General features: G+C 40.1%; 1 protein-coding gene across 4 annotated transcripts in view; it reads right to left on the bottom strand.

Moving 5' to 3' along the window:
- Nucleotides 1-19584, bottom strand: part of LOC131942048 (tyrosine-protein phosphatase non-receptor type 4) — a 172178-nt gene that overhangs the window by 60530 nt on the left and 92064 nt on the right. For all 4 annotated transcript variants that reach the window (XM_059301720.1, XM_059301722.1, XM_059301723.1 and 1 more), the window contains one exon: nt 9400-9550. In XM_059301720.1, the coding sequence (XP_059157703.1) occupies nt 9400-9550 (151 nt within the window). The remainder of the gene's footprint in view (nt 1-9399; nt 9551-19584) is intronic.

Raw genomic sequence — 19584 nt, 5'->3', positions numbered from 1 at the left:
TGGTGTGTGATTAGCTAGGTGTGGTGTGTGGTTAGCTAGGTGTGGTGTGTGGTTAGCTAGGTGTGGTGTGTGGTTAGCCGGGTGTGGTGTGTGATTAGCTAGGTGTGGTGTGTGGTTAGCTAGGTGTGGTGTGTGGTTAGCTAGGTGTGGTGTGTGGTTAGCTAGGTGTGGTGTGTGGTTAGCTGGGTGTGGTGTGTGGTTAGCTAGGTGTGGTGTGTGGTTGGCTAGGTGTGGTGTGTGGTTTGCTGGCTGTGGTGTGTGGTTAGCTAGGTGTGGTGTGTGGTTAGCTAGGTGTGGTGTGTGGTTAGCTAGGTGTGGTGTGATTAGCTAGGTGTGGTGTGATTAGCTAGGTGTGGTGTGATTAGCTGGGTGTGGTGTGTGGTAAGCCGGGTTAGGTGTGTGGTTAGCTAGGTGTGGTTAGCTAGGTGTGGTGTGTGGTTAGCTAGGTGTGGTGTAGTTAGCTAGGTGTGGTGTGTAGTTAGCTAGGTGTGGTGTGGACAGCCAGGTGTGGTGTGTGGACAGCTAGGTGTGGTGTGTGGTTAGCTAGGTGTGGTGTGTGGTTAGCTAGGTGTGGTGTGTGGTTAGCTAGGTGTGGTGTGTGGTTAGCTAGGTGTGGTGTGTGGTTAGCTAGGTGTGGTGTGTGGTTAGCTAGGTGTGGTGTGTGGTTAGCTAGGTGTGGTGTGTGATCAGCTAGGTGTGGTGTGATTAGCTAGGTGTGGTGTGTAGTTAGCTAGGTGTGGTGTGAGGTTAGCTAGGTGTGGTGTGTGATTAGCTAGGTGTGGTGTGTGGTTAGCTAGGTGTGATGTGTGGTTAGCTAGGTGTGGTGTGTGGTTAGCTAGGTGTGGTGTGTGGTAAGATAGGTGTGGCGTATAGTTAGCTAGGTGTGGTGTGTGATTAGCTAGGTGTGGTGTGTGGTTAGCTAGGTGTGGTGTGTGGTTAGCTAGGTGTGTGTGGTTAGCTAGGTGTGGTGTGTGATCAGCTAGGTGTGGTGTGTGGTTAGAAAGGTGTGGTGTATAGTTAGCTAGGTGTGGTGTGTGATTAGCTAGGTGTGGTGTGTGGTTAGCTAGGTGTGGTGTGTGATCAGCTAGGTGTGGTGTGTGGTTAGATAGGTGTGGTGTATAGTTAGCTAGGTGTGGTGTGTGATTAGCTAGGTGTGGTGTGTGGTTAGCTAGGTGTGGTGTGTGGTTAGCTAGGTGTGTGTGGTTAGCTAGGTGTGGTGTATGGTTAGCTAGGTGTGGTGTGTGATCAGCTAGGTGTGGTGTGTGGTTAGATAGGTATGGTGTGTGGTTAGCTAGGTGTGGTGTGTGGTTAGCTAGGTGTGGTGTGTGGTTAGCTAGGTGTGGTGTGTGGTTAGCTAGGTGTGGTGTGTGATCAGCTAGGTGTGGTGTGTGGTTAGATAGGTGTGGTGTATAGTTAGCTAGGTGTGGTGTGTGATTAGCTAGGTGTGGTGTGTGGTTAGCTAGGTGTGGTGTGTGGTTAGCTAGGTGTGTGTGGTTAGCTAGGTGTGGTGTATGGTTAGCTAGGTGTGGTGTGTGATCAGCTAGGTGTGGTGTGTGGTTAGATAGGTATGGTGTGTGGTTAGCTAGGTGTGGTGTGTGGTTAGCTAGGTGTGGTGTGTGGTTAGCTAGGTGTGGTGTGTAGTTAGCTAGGTGTGGTGTGATCAGCTAGGTGTGGTGTGTGGTTAGCTAGGTGTGGTGTGTGGTTAGCTAGGTGTGGTGTGTGGTTAGCTAGGTGTGGTGTGTGGTTAGCTAGGTGTGGTGTGTAGTTAGCTAGGTGTGGTGTGTAGTTAGCTAGGTGTGGTGTGTGATCAGCTAGGTGTGGTGTGTGGTTAGCTAGGTGTGGTGTGTGGTTAGCTAGGTGTGGTGTGTGGTTAGCTAGGTGTGGTGTGTGGTTAGCTAGGTGTGGTGTGTAGTTAGCTAGGTGTGGTGTGTAGTTAGCTAGGTGTGGTGTGTGGTTAGCTAGGTGTGGTGTGTAGTTAGCTAGGTGTGGTGTGGTTAGCTAGGTGTGGTGTGTGGTTAGCTAGGTGTGGTGTGGTTAGCTAGGTGTGGTGTGGTTAGCTAGGTGTGGTGTGTGGTTAGCTAGGTGTGGTGTGATTAGCTAGGTGTGGTGTGTGGTTAGCTAGGTGTGGTGTGTGGTTAGCTAGGTGTGGTGTGTAGTTAGCTAGGTGTGGTGTGTAGTTAGCTAGGTGTGGTGTGTGGTTAGCTATGTGTGGTGTGTGGTTAGCTAGGTGTGGTGTGTGGTTAGCTAGGTGTGGTGTGTGGTTAGATAGGTGTGGTGTGTAGTTAGCTAGGTGTGGTATGTGGTTAGCTACGTGTGGTGTGTGGTTAGCTAGGTGTGGTGTGTGGTTAGCTAGGTGTGGTGTGGACAGCTAGGTGTGGTGTGTGGTTAGCTAGGTGTGGTGTGTGGTTAGCTAGGTGTGGTGTGTGATTAGCTAGGTGTGGTGTGTGATTAGCTAGGTGTGGTGTGTAGTTAGCTAGGTGTGGTGTGTAGTTAGCTAGTTGTGGTGTGTGGTTAGCTAGGTGTGGTGTGTGGTTAGCTAGGTGTGGTGTGTGGACAGCTAGTTGTGGTGTGTGATTAGCTAGGTGTGGTGTGTGATTAGCTAGGTGTGGTGTGTGATTAGCTAGGTGTGGTGTGTGGTTAGCTAGGTGTGGTGTGTGGTTAGCTAGGTGTGGTGTGTGGTTAGCCGGGTGTGGTGTGTGATTAGCTAGGTGTGGTGTGTGGTTAGCTAGGTGTGGTGTGTGGTTAGCTAGGTGTGGTGTGTGGTTAGCTAGGTGTGGTGTGTGGTTAGCTGGGTGTGGTGTGTGGTTAGCTAGGTGTGGTGTGTGGTTGGCTAGGTGTGGTGTGTGGTTTGCTGGCTGTGGTGTGTGGTTAGCTAGGTGTGGTGTGTGGTTAGCTAGGTGTGGTGTGTGGTTAGCTAGGTGTGGTGTGATTAGCTAGGTGTGGTGTGATTAGCTAGGTGTGGTGTGATTAGCTGGGTGTGGTGTGTGGTAAGCCGGGTTAGGTGTGTGGTTAGCTAGGTGTGGTTAGCTAGGTGTGGTGTGTGGTTAGCTAGGTGTGGTGTAGTTAGCTAGGTGTGGTGTGTAGTTAGCTAGGTGTGGTGTGGACAGCCAGGTGTGGTGTGTGGACAGCTAGGTGTGGTGTGTGGTTAGCTAGGTGTGGTGTGTGGTTAGCTAGGTGTGGTGTGTGGTTAGCTAGGTGTGGTGTGTGGTTAGCTAGGTGTGGTGTGTGGTTAGCTAGGTGTGGTGTGTGGTTAGCTAGGTGTGGTGTGTGGTTAGCTAGGTGTGGTGTGTGATCAGCTAGGTGTGGTGTGATTAGCTAGGTGTGGTGTGTAGTTAGCTAGGTGTGGTGTGAGGTTAGCTAGGTGTGGTGTGTGATTAGCTAGGTGTGGTGTGTGGTTAGCTAGGTGTGATGTGTGGTTAGCTAGGTGTGGTGTGTGGTTAGCTAGGTGTGGTGTGTGGTAAGATAGGTGTGGCGTATAGTTAGCTAGGTGTGGTGTGTGATTAGCTAGGTGTGGTGTGTGGTTAGCTAGGTGTGGTGTGTGGTTAGCTAGGTGTGTGTGGTTAGCTAGGTGTGGTGTGTGATCAGCTAGGTGTGGTGTGTGGTTAGAAAGGTGTGGTGTATAGTTAGCTAGGTGTGGTGTGTGATTAGCTAGGTGTGGTGTGTGGTTAGCTAGGTGTGGTGTGTGATCAGCTAGGTGTGGTGTGTGGTTAGATAGGTGTGGTGTATAGTTAGCTAGGTGTGGTGTGTGATTAGCTAGGTGTGGTGTGTGGTTAGCTAGGTGTGGTGTGTGGTTAGCTAGGTGTGTGTGGTTAGCTAGGTGTGGTGTATGGTTAGCTAGGTGTGGTGTGTGATCAGCTAGGTGTGGTGTGTGGTTAGCTAGGTATGGTGTGTGGTTAGCTAGGTGTGGTGTGTGGTTAGCTAGGTGTGGTGTGTGGTTAGCTAGGTGTGGTGTGTGGTTAGCTAGGTGTGGTGTGTGATCAGCTAGGTGTGGTGTGTGGTTAGATAGGTGTGGTGTATAGTTAGCTAGGTGTGGTGTGTGATTAGCTAGGTGTGGTGTGTGGTTAGCTAGGTGTGGTGTGTGGTTAGCTAGGTGTGTGTGGTTAGCTAGGTGTGGTGTATGGTTAGCTAGGTGTGGTGTGTGATCAGCTAGGTGTGGTGTGTGGTTAGATAGGTATGGTGTGTGGTTAGCTAGGTGTGGTGTGTGGTTAGCTAGGTGTGGTGTGTGGTTAGCTAGGTGTGGTGTGTAGTTAGCTAGGTGTGGTGTGATCAGCTAGGTGTGGTGTGTGGTTAGCTAGGTGTGGTGTGTGGTTAGCTAGGTGTGGTGTGTGGTTAGCTAGGTGTGGTGTGTGGTTAGCTAGGTGTGGTGTGTAGTTAGCTAGGTGTGGTGTGTAGTTAGCTAGGTGTGGTGTGTGATCAGCTAGGTGTGGTGTGTGGTTAGCTAGGTGTGGTGTGTGGTTAGCTAGGTGTGGTGTGTGGTTAGCTAGGTGTGGTGTGTGGTTAGCTAGGTGTGGTGTGTAGTTAGCTAGGTGTGGTGTGTAGTTAGCTAGGTGTGGTGTGTGGTTAGCTAGGTGTGGTGTGTAGTTAGCTAGGTGTGGTGTGGTTAGCTAGGTGTGGTGTGTGGTTAGCTAGGTGTGGTGTGGTTAGCTAGGTGTGGTGTGGTTAGCTAGGTGTGGTGTGTGGTTAGCTAGGTGTGGTGTGATTAGCTAGGTGTGGTGTGTGGTTAGCTAGGTGTGGTGTGTGGTTAGCTAGGTGTGGTGTGTAGTTAGCTAGGTGTGGTGTGTAGTTAGCTAGGTGTGGTGTGTGGTTAGCTAGGTGTGGTGTGTGGTTAGCTAGGTGTGGTGTGTGGTTAGCTAGGTGTGGTGTGATCAGCTAGGTGTGGTGTGTGGTTAGCTAGGTGTGGTGTGTGGTTAGCTAGGTGTGGTGTGTGGTTAGCTAGGTGTGGTGTGTAGTTAGCTAGGTGTGGTGTGGTTAGCTAGGTGTGGTGTGTGGTTAGCTAGGTGTGGTGTGATTAGCTAGGTGTGGTGTGTGGTTAGCTAGGTGTGGTGTGTGGTTAGCTAGGTGTGGTGTGTGGTTAGCTAGGTGTGGTGTGTGGTTAGCTAGGTGTGGTGTGTGGTTAGCTAGGTGTGGTGTGTGATTAGCTAGGTGTGGTGTGTGGTTAGCTAGGTGTGGTGTGTGGTTAGCTAGGTGTGGTGTGTGATCAGCTAGGTGTGGTGTGTGGTTAGCTAGGTGTGGTGTGTGGTTAGCTAGGTGTAGTGTGTGGTTTGCTGGGAGTGAATTAAGTTACTCCCTCTAGTGAAGGCTGGCACTTACAGTGTGAGTGTCATTTAAAACACCAACTAGATGGAATGAGAGGGCAGATCCAATCCGACATTGACGTACGATAATACGATGTTGCGAATCAAAGGCTCTATTTTGTCTGATTTCTTCAGCGTACTTTTTGTGAGGCCGCCTGCTAAAAGGGCTGGCCATAAAAATCAGCATCATGTACTAGTGCTGTACTTCATGCTCAAATCAAAGCACACACCGTGAGCACACAATTTCGTAACACACTTTAGTAATTCACAATGAAACCCAACACATCTTGTGAAACCTAAAAGTCCAATGGAATAGCACACGACATCCTTATAAGTAACCTTAGAAAAGTCAAAATGTAACTTTTGTTTGATAGGAATCAAACTTTTAACTCCACACAAAAACACACGACAAATCCTAAGCCAGGAATCTGATCGTGAAGACCATCTATTATTGAAAAACACAGGTACTATATAGAGCAAATCATCTCATTGTAAAACACAGGTACTATATAGAGCAAATAATCTCATTGTAAAACACAGGTACTATATAGAGCAAATCATCTAATTTAAAACACAGGTACTATATAGAGCAAATCATCTCATTGTAAAACACAGGTACTATATAGAGCAAATAATCTCATTGTAAAACACAGGTACTATATAGAGCAAATCATCTCATTTAAAACACAGGTACTATATAGAGCAAATCATCTCATTGTAAAACACAGGTACTATATAGAGCAAATCATCTCATTGTAAAACACAGGTACTATATAGAGCAAATCATCTCATTGTAAAACACAGGTACTATATAGAGCAAATAATCTCATTTAAAACACATGTACTATGTAGAGCAAATCATCTCATTGTAAAACACAGGTACTATATAGAGCAAATCATCTCATTGTAAAACACATGTATTATAGAGAGCACATCATCTCATTGAAGAACACAGTGAGGAATTCGAGCGTGCAGACTGATCGTGTTGACACAACACACTCAAGTCTGGAATGTCGCAGACATACCTAGGCGGCATAACATATCCCACCTCCTCCCACCTCCACCCTCAGCACAACTAGGCCATACAGGTGACACGTCAAATAGTAGGCCTAGAACAGCAACATTTTAACTACATTTTCTCTTTAGGCCTAGAACAGCAACATTTTAACTACATTTTCTCTTTAGGCCTAGAACAGCAACATTCTAACTACATTTTCTCTTTAGGCCTAGAACAGCAACATTTTAACTACATTTTCTCTTTAGGCCTAGAACAGCAACATTTTAACTACATTTTCTCTTTAGGCCTAGAACTAGAACGGCAAAATTTTAACTACATTTTCTCTTTAGGCCTAGAACTACAACAGTAATCTTTTAATCACTTTAAATTTATTTAAATTCTATATTAAATTAATCCACTCGAACATTTATAACAAACCATCTACTGAACAGTCAGAACAACCCACAACCCTAACCCTAACCCAACAACCCACAACCGAGTCAGAACAACCCACAGCCGAGTCAGAACAACCGAGTAAGAACAACCGAGTCAGAACAACCGAGTCAGAACAACCCACATCCGAGTCAGAACAACCCACAGCCGAGTCAGAACAACCCACAGCCGAGTCAGAACAACCCACAACCGAGTCAGAACAACCCACAACCGAGTCAGAACAACCCACAGCCGAGTCAGAACAACCCACAACCGAGTCAGAACAACCGAGTCAGAACAACCGAGTCAGAACAACCCACATCCGAGTCAGAACAACCCACAGCCGAGTCAGAACAACCGAGTTAGAACAACCGAGTCAGAACAACCCACAGCCGAGTCAGAACAACCGAGTAAGAACAACCGAGTCAGAACAACCGAGTCAGAACAACCCACATCCGAGTCAGAACAACCCACAGCCGAGTCAGAACAACCCACAGCCGAGTCAGAACAACCCACAACCGAGTCAGAACAACCCACAACCGAGTCAGAACAACCCACAACCGAGTCAGAACAACCCACAGCCGAGTCAGAACAACCCACAACCGAGTCAGAACAACCGAGTCAGAACAACCGAGTCAGAACAACCCAACATTTTAACTACATTTTCTCTTTAGGCCTAGAACTAGAACGGCAAAATTTTAACTACATTTTCTCTTTAGGCCTAGAACTACAACAGTAATCTTTTAATCACTTTAAATTTATTTAAATTCTATATTAAATTAATCCACTCGAACATTTATAACAAACCATCTACTGAACAGTCAGAACAACCCACAACCCTAACCCTAACCCAACAACCCACAACCGAGTCAGAACAACCCACAGCCGAGTCAGAACAACCCACAACCGAGTCAGAACAACCCACAACCGAGTCAGAACAACCCACAGCCGAGTCAGAACAACCCACAACCGAGTCAGAACAACCCACAGCCGAGTCAGAACAACCGAGTAAGAACAACCGAGTCAGAACAACCGAGTCAGAACAACCCACATCCGAGTCAGAACAACCCACAGCCGAGTCAGAACAACCCACAGCCGAGTCAGAACAACCCACAGCCGAGTCAGAACAACCCACAACCGAGTCAGAACAACCCACAACCGAGTCAGAACAACCCACAGCCGAGTCAGAACAACCCACAACCGAGTCAGAACAACCGAGTCAGAACAACCGAGTCAGAACAACCCACAGACGAGTCAGAACAACCGAGTCAGAACAACCGAGTCAGAACAACCCCCAAAGCGCAAGTTACACACTTATCCAGAGAAACCTTGACAAAAAAAAAAGAAGAAAAAAACTCCAACTAAAAAATAAAATGTATCAGAATCAGAAAAAAACTCCAACTAAAAAATAAAATGTATCAGAATCATAGCCTACAACGCAGCAGACTACGCGTCGTCACTGTCGTCTGCACTGTGTTTGTCATACACACATCGTCTTGTAGCCAGACCAGGAAATATCTCATGCTTACATACGTGCTAGTGTAGGGTCAGGGAACTAGGAAATATTTCCAGTTTACATACGCGCTAATGTTTTCGGGTTCCCTGGAAATATATGATGCTTAAATAAACGTATATATATATATATATATATATATATATATATATATATATATATATATATATATCTGTATCAACTTTTGAGCGCGTTCCGATAACCGGAAGTGAAACTTTTTCTACTTTCAATTTCAGTACTATTTCAGATAGATAAATGAAATTTAACATACTATAAGTATAAGATCTTTGCCATCTGTAAAATTTTGAGTAATTTCCGTTGACCAGAAGTAGTAATTTACGCTATTTCCGATTCCTCAAAAACGCATGTAAATTTATAAAGTACTAATAATATTGCGCACTATTATGCAAATTTCATTTGGCGTTCACTTGGTGTGCAATTTTTCTTTTCTACGAGATTTTATTCTATTTTAAAAATTTTAAGTATTTAAAATGGAGTACCCATCCCCTGTTGTTTTATATAAGAATATTCGAGAAAGTTTAGGGGAGATCACTCCCGGTTTATTTATTTTCACGATTACTATACTTTCTCTATACTTTGTATACGAGAAAGTAAAAAAAAAAAGTTTATTTTCTTTTAGATAAAAATGTCTTTGGTCGTCTGCACTGGAAGTGAAATCCCCATTACTGATATCGGGAGATCACTCCCACTTTATTTATTTCTCTTATACAGGGGAAGTATTGTAATCATGAAAAATATCGAAATCAAGATTTTGATAAATAGCGACCAAAACAAAAATAACAAAAAAAAAGTTTTAGAATTCTGTTAATATGTGTGTAGGCGTGTTAACTTGATATCCTTAGTAACACTTTGGTTAGGTGGACGAAATGGTATATATCAGATCCTATACGCAGGTTCAAGCATCTCATAAAAACGTTTCTCCCCTATGTGTTTTCTAGGCAACGGTCGTGTCATACACTTTTATTTCTATAGCCTGATTTCCCCGTACTTACTTTTTAAAAATATGTGTACATTTAGGGGCTGCGGGGTTTTTCTTTTCTTTTATCCGGGAAACGTTAAACATTTACTAGTGTTGAGGTAAGTAAACTCTTGTATCATGAAGCCAGTGTTAACTAACCTTAAACCTAGCCCTTCCAACTTACCAGGTAATCGTTGTTGTAACATGGTAGTTCAGACACGGGGTCCGAAGTGCCGGCAGAGCCATTGGAAGATATACTCTCTGTAGTCTTGCCCAAGTTGACCACTTTTGTTGGTAGAGCGTCCCGTGGGTTATGGGAGACAAAACCACTGTCGCTGTGAATGGTCATACAAAACATTGGTCGTGAGGCAAAGAACATTAGTCGTGAGAACAAAATTAAAACCTTTATAATAACAAGTGTTAAATGCACTGAAAATAAGAATATAAAAGGAAGTTGCTCTTTTTGTTTTCTCGTATATACGAAGTATAGAGAAAGTCTTGTAATTGTGCAAAAAAATAATCGAGATTTTTGCAAATCTCGACGTTTTACACCTCAATGAGTCGGGAAAACATAATTTTGCAATCTTGTCCGTATGTCTGTGAGTGTGTGTGTGAACACGATAACTTAAGTACCGTTAAAGCTAAGATGATGAAATTTCATATATTAGTTTTATATCAAACGAGCTGACCACCCGCGACGTAGTATACGCCGCCATCTAGTTGTTTTATTTTCTGCTTGTCAGTAGTTCCTATTTTTTGAATTCAACACTACCCCCTCCCTCCCCCGCCCAGTGAAAGCAGTCGTTTACAGACAAAGAAAAGATCAATCAGAAATGTAAACATTTAGCGTGAACCACAGCTCACCAGACCATGTAGGGGTGGTAGGGATATGCCTAGAGAGGAAGAGAGGGGGCTTCTAGGCGCGCTTACAGCTTGGTGTTTTCTACGGTCTCCAAGATGAGAATTATATATATAGATAGATTTGTAGATCCGCATAAACTTTTGAGCGATTTCCGATAACCGGAAGTGGAACTTATTCTACTTTCAATTTTTCAAAAGCCTATAACTTTCAGATAGATAAATGAAATTTCACATGTAAGTAAAAGATCTAATTCTCTGCCTTCTGTCAAATTTTGAGTAATTTCCGTTGACCGGAAGTAGTAATTTTCGCTATTTCCGATTTCTCAAAAAATGCATGTAAATTTATAAAGTACTAATAATATTCCACACTTTTATACACAGTTTGTTTAGCGTTCACTTGGTGTGCAATTCTTTTTTCTACGAGATTCTATTCTATTTTTAAAAGTTTAAGCAATTAAAAATGGTTTAAAATGTTGTCTTTATCCCGAGTTACCATTCCCTGTTTTTTTTATATAAGAATATTCGAGAAAGTTTAGGGGAGATCACTCCCAGTTTATTATAAAATACACTTTATCATGTACAGTGAGAGCTGGAGTCAACAGTTCAGCTCTATGTCTGGTTCTCCCCAGAGAATCCAATTGTGCTGCCAGAGACAGAAACCATGCTCAAGCTGCCAGAGTCGCTTATTGATTCTTCCAGACTTTTTTCTCCGGGGGGGGGGGTGAAAGAAACACTGCTAAACATGCTTACACAGCTAATCTGCCTAGTATAAAAATTTAAGGACATTCAAACTAAAACAAACACATTCATTGAAGAACTGCTAAACGACTACATGAGCAACCCTGAATCGGAAGCAGACCAAAACCAGAGCGTGAGTCAGAATGTGAAACCAGCGTGAAATTATGAATTGACCATCTGATTATTTAATACAATAGGTTCATGGCTATCCGTTTTAGTATAATAAACGCTTTTTCAATACATAATGTATGATTTCAACGTTTAAACGTGAATTAATTAGCATTTCAAGGGGAAAAGAACACATGTCCGAAATTGGTATGCCTTTTTTTTTTACATTTATTCCGAACAAGTGGTTCGACATGGTAACTAAATCAAGGACTGAACCACTTTTCATGAAAAAAAAAATTAATTCAAAATATAACAGGTGTGAGGCTACCAGTCTGCAAACAGTTAATTTTATTTTTCTCAAAAGCGAAAAAGTGTGACATCTGTGGTTTAACCCCTGTGGTCTTCACATTATGTCATTTTGCCGTTTTCGCCATTTACACCTCCGAACTTTATCGTATACGGAATTAGAAGGATGCAATGTAATCGTGCAAAATCTCTAAATAGTGTATTTGACACCTCCTTCCCTAACGGTAATTTTTTTTTTTTTTGCAATTTTGTCTATTTTTCTGATCATGTAACTTGTGTGCCATAACTTGTCTACAATTAATTAGACGAAATTTCTTTAACACATTTCCATGAAGTTAAAGACTCCATGACAATCCAATGTGACATGAAATGTGTTTTAATTAGATGTTAAATGAAATTCTAGACAATCAATCAATGTTATCTTCAATAAGTTCTATATTTCGCGCCAGTATACACACATTATTTTCAATCAGTCGGTGTGCTATTCTTTTTCTACGCGATTCTCTTCTATTACAAATAAACCCGGAGTTATATCACCTAAACTTTCTCAAGAATTCTTATATAAAACAACAGGAGATGGCAACTCGGGATAAAGACAACATTTTAAATCCATTTTTAATTACTTAAACTCTTAAAAGTAGAATAAAATCACGTAGAAAAAAGAATTGCACACAAAAGTGAACGCCAAACAAAATGTGTATAATAGTGCGGAATATTATTAGTACTTTATAAATTCACATTCGTTTTTTGAGAAATCGGAAAAAGCGTAAATTACTTTTTCCGGTCAACGGAAATTACTCAAAATTTGATAGAGGGCAGAGAATTAGATCTTTTACTTACGTGTGAAATTTCATTTATCTATCAGAAACATTACTTAAGTTATAGGCTTTTGAAAAATTGAAAGTAGAATAAGTTCCACTTCCGGTTATCGGAAATCGCTAAAAAGTTTATATAGAACTACAAATTTGATATAATATTTATATATGAAATTTCATGAACCTAGATGTAACGGTACTCAAGTTATCGTGTTTACAGACAGACACACACACACACATACGAACAAGATTCCAAAACTATATTTTTCCGTCTCAGGGAGGTGTAAAACGTTGAGATCTCGATATTTTTTTTTGCACGATTACAATACTTTCCATATACTTCGTATACGAGAAAGTAAAAATTAACACAAAAAAGGTGGAGTAATCTCCCCTAAGCTTTCTCGAATATTCATAGATAACACTAATCAGGATGGCAACTCTTGTGCAAGATATCTATCTAATACTACTAAAACTCAACTTTGTTTACATGTTTGAATATTTCAGACAGACTGCTAATCACAATTTTTTTTAAAGAAGTTAATTAATTTATTGATTTATTCATTGGTAGAATAACCACATTAATTTGTAAAGTTTAGAAAAACTACTTTACTTTGAGTGAATAGTGACGTCACATTATTTGTTTACTTTTTAGTACAATCAATGGCGGCTCCAATACAATATTTCGTGGCCTATTCAGATCTTTAACGCGTTATAAAGCTAATTTTCTGTCGGCTATAACTTTAACAATACGTCCGTTTGCTGTATTTATTACGTTCCAACACTTATGTAAATTTTCAACTGTCTTTTTCATTTAGTTTTACAACAAATCTCTAGATCTACAGATCAGCTGTCGAAGGAAGAAAAACTTATGAATCCAGATCTAGGTCACTAGACTTAACTTTAATTCTAAATTCTATATCTAGACTTAATGTACATTCTACATCTAGAATCTATTTCAGGCCTTAATTATTTTATATAAAAGTTTGTTTAGCTTCAATGATCATCTTATTCAAGAATGCATAGGGTTTATCTATCTAGGTTCTAGATAGAAATTCTAGATCTAGAACTTAGAATCTATATACTAAACTATTTCAGGCTTTAATTATTTTATATAAATCTTTGTTTAGCTATGGAATATGCTAATTTAGAAATGCTCGATCTAGGGCATATTTGCGTAGCTTAAGATTCATACGCGGCTTCTATACCGCTAATTTTGCTAAATTATAGACTTAACGTAAAGTCTAGATCTAGCTCTATCTAGATATACTAAACTATTTCAGGCCTTAATATTTTACTTATATAAACTTTTGTTTGTTTAGCTATGGAATAGGCTAATTTGGGATAATATTAAATTTGAAATGCTCGATCTAGGGCCTATTTGCGTAACTTAAAAGTTTCATACAAGGATTCTATAGCGCTAATTTTGCTTTTAATTGTAACTTTCCAGGTAGGTGATTTGATAGTGTAATCGCTAACCGTATGTGTGGTACGGGTTCGAAACACATCTTGTAAATATTTTTTTTTTATTTTTTTCTATAGATGTGAATGATAAAGTTGTCTATCGGGACTTGGCAGGACGCGGGGCAGGTGAAGTAGAGTTCGCCTGTTTCTGTGTTCTTGGCATATGAAGAGATAGTGTGGTTAGAGCCATGCTCGGCCGGAATCTTTTTGTAAACGATAAAAACATGTCTGAGACTTGGCGGGACACTGGGCAGGCGAAATAGAGATGGGTAGGTGTAGAGTTCACCTGTGACGACAGCATATGAAGGGGTAATGTGGTCAGACCTATGCTCAGCCTATGTTGGTGTCAGTGTTTCTTCCAGACTTTATTCTCGGGAGGGGGGGTAGACTTTCTTCGTGGGGGAGGGGGGGGGGGCGGAGCCCTCCTCCCTCCCCCCGAGATGTCTGGAAGAAACTCTGATCGGTGTTTTAAAAGACAAAAACATGTCTAAGTTGGGAGAACACTGGGCAGGTGAAGTAGAGTTGACCTGTTTGTGTGATCTCAGCATATGAAGGGATAGTGTTGTCAGACCCATGCTCAGCCGAAATAGGTGTTTTTAAAAGACAAAAACGTCTGAGGTGTGACGTGTATTTGAATGTGGAGTCTGGTTTTTTTGTGACGATAAGTGACAGACGTGATGTTTTTTATGGATGACCCCCGAAACCTAGAGTTATCCAAGGGATGACGGGTAGTCTAATAGACATTTAAAAAAAATCAATTTTCAAATACTTCAATCCTTTAAATAGAATAGAATCTCGAAGAAAAAATAAATTGCGCACTAAATGGACACCAAATAATATGTGTATTCAGGTGCGGAACATAAGTCTAGTATAAACATTCAATTTTGTATGTTTGTGCGGGCAAACCGCCGATTCCAAAGAAATATTTTAAAAAAAATATTATTATCGTCATAGTGTAATACGTCTAAAGTGCTCATCGTCTAAATTATTTTAAAAAATTGATATTGTAGGTGTTGTAAAACAATTTTCATTTTTCAAACTTATAGTGATAATTGTCGGCATATCCATAAAAAAAAATAAAAAAAAAATATGCATCAACTTTCACAAAAATTCTAATTATGTCTGAAAATTATTTACATTTAGTCCTTTAGCACTCATTTTGTTGGCTTTTCATCAAGTCCCTTGATATATTAGGAAAACACAATTACTTCCCTTTATAAAATCATTACATCGGGAGGGGAAAAAGTACTTTTTACTTTCTCGTATATACGAAGTATAGAGAAAGTATTGTAATCGTGCACAAAAATCACTTGAAATTTTAACTATTTTCACCGTATTACACCTCAGTCCTTCATCACATCCGAAGTATAGAGGACTTATTTTAATCGGGCAAAAATTATCAATCCAGATTTATCAAAATTAAAAGGTTTTATGCGTATTCCAGTCTGAAAAACTGGGCTTTGCAATTCTGTCCGTATGTCTGTGTGTCTGTGTGTGTGTGTGTGTCCGTGTGTAAACACGATAACTTGAGTACCGTTACAGCTAGGTTGATGAAATTTCATATATAAGTATTTTATCAAAATCGTAGATCCGTATCAACTTTTGAGCGATTTCGGATAACCGGAAGTGGTACTTTTTCTACTTTGAATTTTTCAAAAGCCTATAACTTGAGTATTATTTCAGATAGATAAATGAAATTTGATATGTAAGTAAAAGATCTAATTCTCTACCTTCTGTCAAATTTTGAGAATTTTTCGTTGACCGGAAGTACTTATTTACGCTACTTCCGATTTCTCAAAAAACTAATGTAAATTTTAAAAGTACTAATAATATTGCGCACTATTATGCGCTTTTTTTATTCGCGTTCACTTGGTGTGCAATTAATTTGTCTACGAGATTTTATTCTATTTTTAAAACTTTAAGTATTTAAAATGGATTAAAAATCATGTCTATAGCCCGAGTTCCCATCCCCTGTTATTTTATATAAGAATATTCGAGAAAGTTTAGGGGAGATCACTCCCGGTTTATTATTATTTTGTTTTGTGTTGGGAAAATAATCATTACATAATAAGCGGGGAATGATAAAGTGCAATGTTGTAGGTATTTTAAATACTGCCTTTTATTTATTTTATACACTGAAGTACTGTTTACTTATTATTTTTTAAATCAATAACAGTTAACAAGCCAGCTCCTAAATGTCTTATATGTTTACTTCTTTCCGGATAAGCTTGGGGTATTAAAAATGTCACTAAAATTGAAACAGGCCCGTCCGCCGGCGCCCCGGCAAGGTTCGATTTGGCGCACTGGGCTATCCTGTGAGCGCTATGGTGCATGATTTCGTTTTAAACATTGTGATAGACTATGGATAAGAAATGTTACTATAGTCTTTAAGTGAATCAAATACCGGCGCCCCGACACGGTGCTATTTGGCGCCCCGGGCCTTCCCGTGTTCGGTATGGCGCCTACGCTCGTGTGAGTGCAAAAGAGTATGAATAAATTTGGGTACTATAGTCGTTTACTGAGCTGAAATAGGCGGTTCCGCTGGCGCCCCAGCTAGACTGTGAGAACTTTGCATTTATGGTTGCCTTTGTATTTTCTTTGTGTTTGGGTTAGGTTTGCGTTTTAGGTTGGGTTTGTGTTCTGATTTGGTTTATTTTCGTTTGCTTTATTGCTTACGTTTTTTTTTTGCGTTTGTGGTTGGGTTTGTGTAATTTGCTTTTTATGTGTTTTGGTTTTGGTTGGTTGTGGTTACAGTGGGCGATGCCGGGTATATGCTGATTATTAAACACACAAGTCATCGTCTTTTACAGACAGGTTTTTCACGGAGGCCAGTGCAAGGCCTGGCCGGGACGGCTAGTTCTTTATAAAGAAAGAGAGGAATCAAGCTGAAAATAAATTCATATGCGTTTTCTCATTTTCTGGGAAATCGGAAATAGTGTAAAGTGCTACTTGCGGTCACCGGAAATTACTCACTTTGTTTTCTTCAGAAAAAAGAATTAGATCTTCTACATATATGTAATAATTCTTCAAACTGAAAAAGTAGTCATAGCCTTTTGAAAAACCAAAAGTAGAATAAGTTCTATTTCCGGTTATCTTAAATCGGTGAAAAGTATCAAAATTTGATACAGAACTACAGATTTGATATAATAGTTATATATGAAATTTCGTCAACCCAGATGTAACGGCACACGAGTTATCGTGTTCAAAAGCAGACATACAGGCAAAATTTCAAAATGAAGGTTTTCCGACTCAGTGATGTCGTAAACGTCGATTTTTTTGCACGATTACAATACTCCCTCTATTCTTCGTATACGAGAAAGTAAATAACAAAACAAAACAACAACGAAAAGGCAGCCAAGTTGGTAAATTAAATAGGTTATAACAGCACGTCGGCCGTTAATCTAATAATAAATCTAATTTCGAAAATAATGCACATAATAATGAAGCCATCCATGCTCCATATTAAAGTCTGATTCTGGATGAAATTCTGTTTTCAATAACATTTTTCGTCGCCGGTTTAATTTGAGGTGCGGAGTTTGGTTTTGGTTTAGAGAAAAAGACAACACTCTCAACCTAGCGCCCGCTGTATTTCCACCCGAATGGCCATTTATCTAGTTAAAGAGTGTTTTGGCTAATGCAGCGAATGACATTGGAATAGACAAATATATTTGAGTACATCGAGAAAAAGACTATTTCAAACAGTAATAGAACTTTTTCAGAAAATGGACGTAGCTGTGAATGATCTTATGTGGTTTTTTTATATATATATATATATTAAAAAAGCTGGTGCTATCTCAAATACCGGCCTTTTGTCGAGATCCTGATCAAAAGACGTTGTGGTCTATAAAATACACGAAGTACCAGGGGCTTAAAACGTGTTTCAAGTCAGTTTGAGATACCTACTTGATAGCTTTTCGGTCACTTAGCAAATATGTATGGTGTATCTAACCGGCCCAGCTTCGCGTGATCGAGCTTCTAATAATAAAAGACATGTTACTGTCTCGCTTGGCAACAAATCAAGGAATCAATAAGCTAATTAAGCAGTCTAATCGTCAGATTCCGTGATAGGGCTCTGCTGTCAATGGCGCAAGCAGTACTGCAGTCTTAACTTTAGAAACATACATGCCTCTAGTATACCACGCTAGTTCCATGTTCGTTTCTAGTATACAAAGGTAGTAATATGCAGTGGCGTCGCTAGGTCGGGTGTTACCCGGTGCCACTTCCCACCCAAGAAAATAAGGTATAGGCTATATATATATATATATATATATATATATATATATATATATATATATATATATATATATATATGTATATTTATATATATATATGTATGCATTTGCCTATATATATATATATATATAGTTGTAATTGGTGGCACCCTCCTCCCAAATGGCGTAAAGCTGTACAAATATTATTTTAATCCACCTATTAATTCAAGTGGAAAAAAGTTTTCATATTAAATTCTTAGATGTGGTATCACCCCACCATGGTCATCGATTTAAAATATTCAACTAATTTTTTGTATCTGTATATTTTGCAGTTGGTATCACTCGCCCCTCCCCCCTCAGCCTTAAAGTTTTTCAAGTAAAGATGTTTATCTATAATTGGTTATTAATACAGCCGGGTATTTCATTATTATCTATACAGTTACATGTTTGTGTCAACCCCACCATCACATTGTCGGGATCGTCTATTTGTACTTAAAATACTTTTATACTAATAATTAATCATTCATTAAACTGGTAAAAAATTATGTTTCTTCTATATGATTTGTAATTATTTTTTTTTTGTTGGGGTCACCCGGTGCAGTCAGCAACTCCCGCCTCGCCTTTGGTAACATGTCTGTAACTATCAGGATAGTTAAATGCCCGTCTCTATCATATGTAACTAGTTCATCAGGATAGTTAAATGCCCGTCTCTATCATATGTAACTAGTTCATCAGGATAGTTAAATGCCCGTCTCTATCATATGTAAATAGTTCATCTGTATAGTTAAATGCCCGTCTCTATCATATGTAACTAGTTCATCAGGATAGTTAAATGCCCGTCTCTATCATATGTAACTAGTTCATCAGGATAGTTAAATGCCCGTCTCTATCATATGTAAATAGTTCATCAGTATAGTTAAATGCCCGTCTCTATCATATGTAACTAGTTCATCAGGATAGTTAAATGCCCGTCTCTATCATATGTAACTAGTTCATCAGGATAGTTAAATGCCCGTATCTATCATATGTAACTAGTTCATCAGGATAGTTAAATGCCCGTCTCTATCATATGTAACTAGTTCATCAGGATAGTTAAATGCCTGTCTCTATCATATGTAACTAGTTCATCAGGATAGTTAAATGCCTGTCTCTATCATATGTAACTAGTTCATCAGGATAGTTAAATGCCCGTCTCTATCATATGTAACTAGTTCATCAGGATAGTTAACTGCCCGTCTCTATCATATGTAACTAGTTCATCAGGATAGTTAAATGCCTGTCTCTATTATATGTAAATAGTTCATCAGGATAGTTAAATGCCCGTCTCTATCATATGTAACTAGTTCATCAGGATAGTTAAATGCCCGTCTCTATCATATTTAACTAGTTCATCAGGATAGTTAAATGCCCGTCTCTATCATATGTAACTAGTTCATCAGGATAGTTAAATGCCTGTCTCTATCATATGTAACTAGTTCATCAGGATAGTTAAATGCCCGTCTCTATCATATGTAACTAGTTCATCAGGATAGTTAAATGCCCGTATCTATCATATGTAACTAGTTCATCAGGATAGTTAAATGCCCGTCTCTATCATATGTAACTAGTTCATCAGGATAGTTAAATGCCCGTATCTATCATATGTAACTAGTTCATCAGGATAGTTAAATGCCCGTATCTATCATATGTAACTAGTTCATCAGGATAGTTAAATGCCCGTCTCTATCATATGTAACTAGTTCATCAGGATAGTTAAATGCCCGTCTCTATCATATGTAACTAGTTCATCAGGATAGTTAAATGCCCGTATCTATCATATGTAACTAGTTCATCAGGATAGTTAAATGCCTGTCTCTATCATATGTAACT

The sequence above is a fragment of the Physella acuta genome, unplaced genomic scaffold (assembly GCF_028476545.2).
Source record: "Physella acuta isolate Inbredline_101_S28 unplaced genomic scaffold, ASM2847654v3 ptg000385l, whole genome shotgun sequence".
NCBI classification, from domain to species: domain Eukaryota; kingdom Metazoa; phylum Mollusca; class Gastropoda; family Physidae; genus Physella; species Physella acuta.
This window is presented reverse-complemented; position numbering and strand designations above follow the sequence as displayed.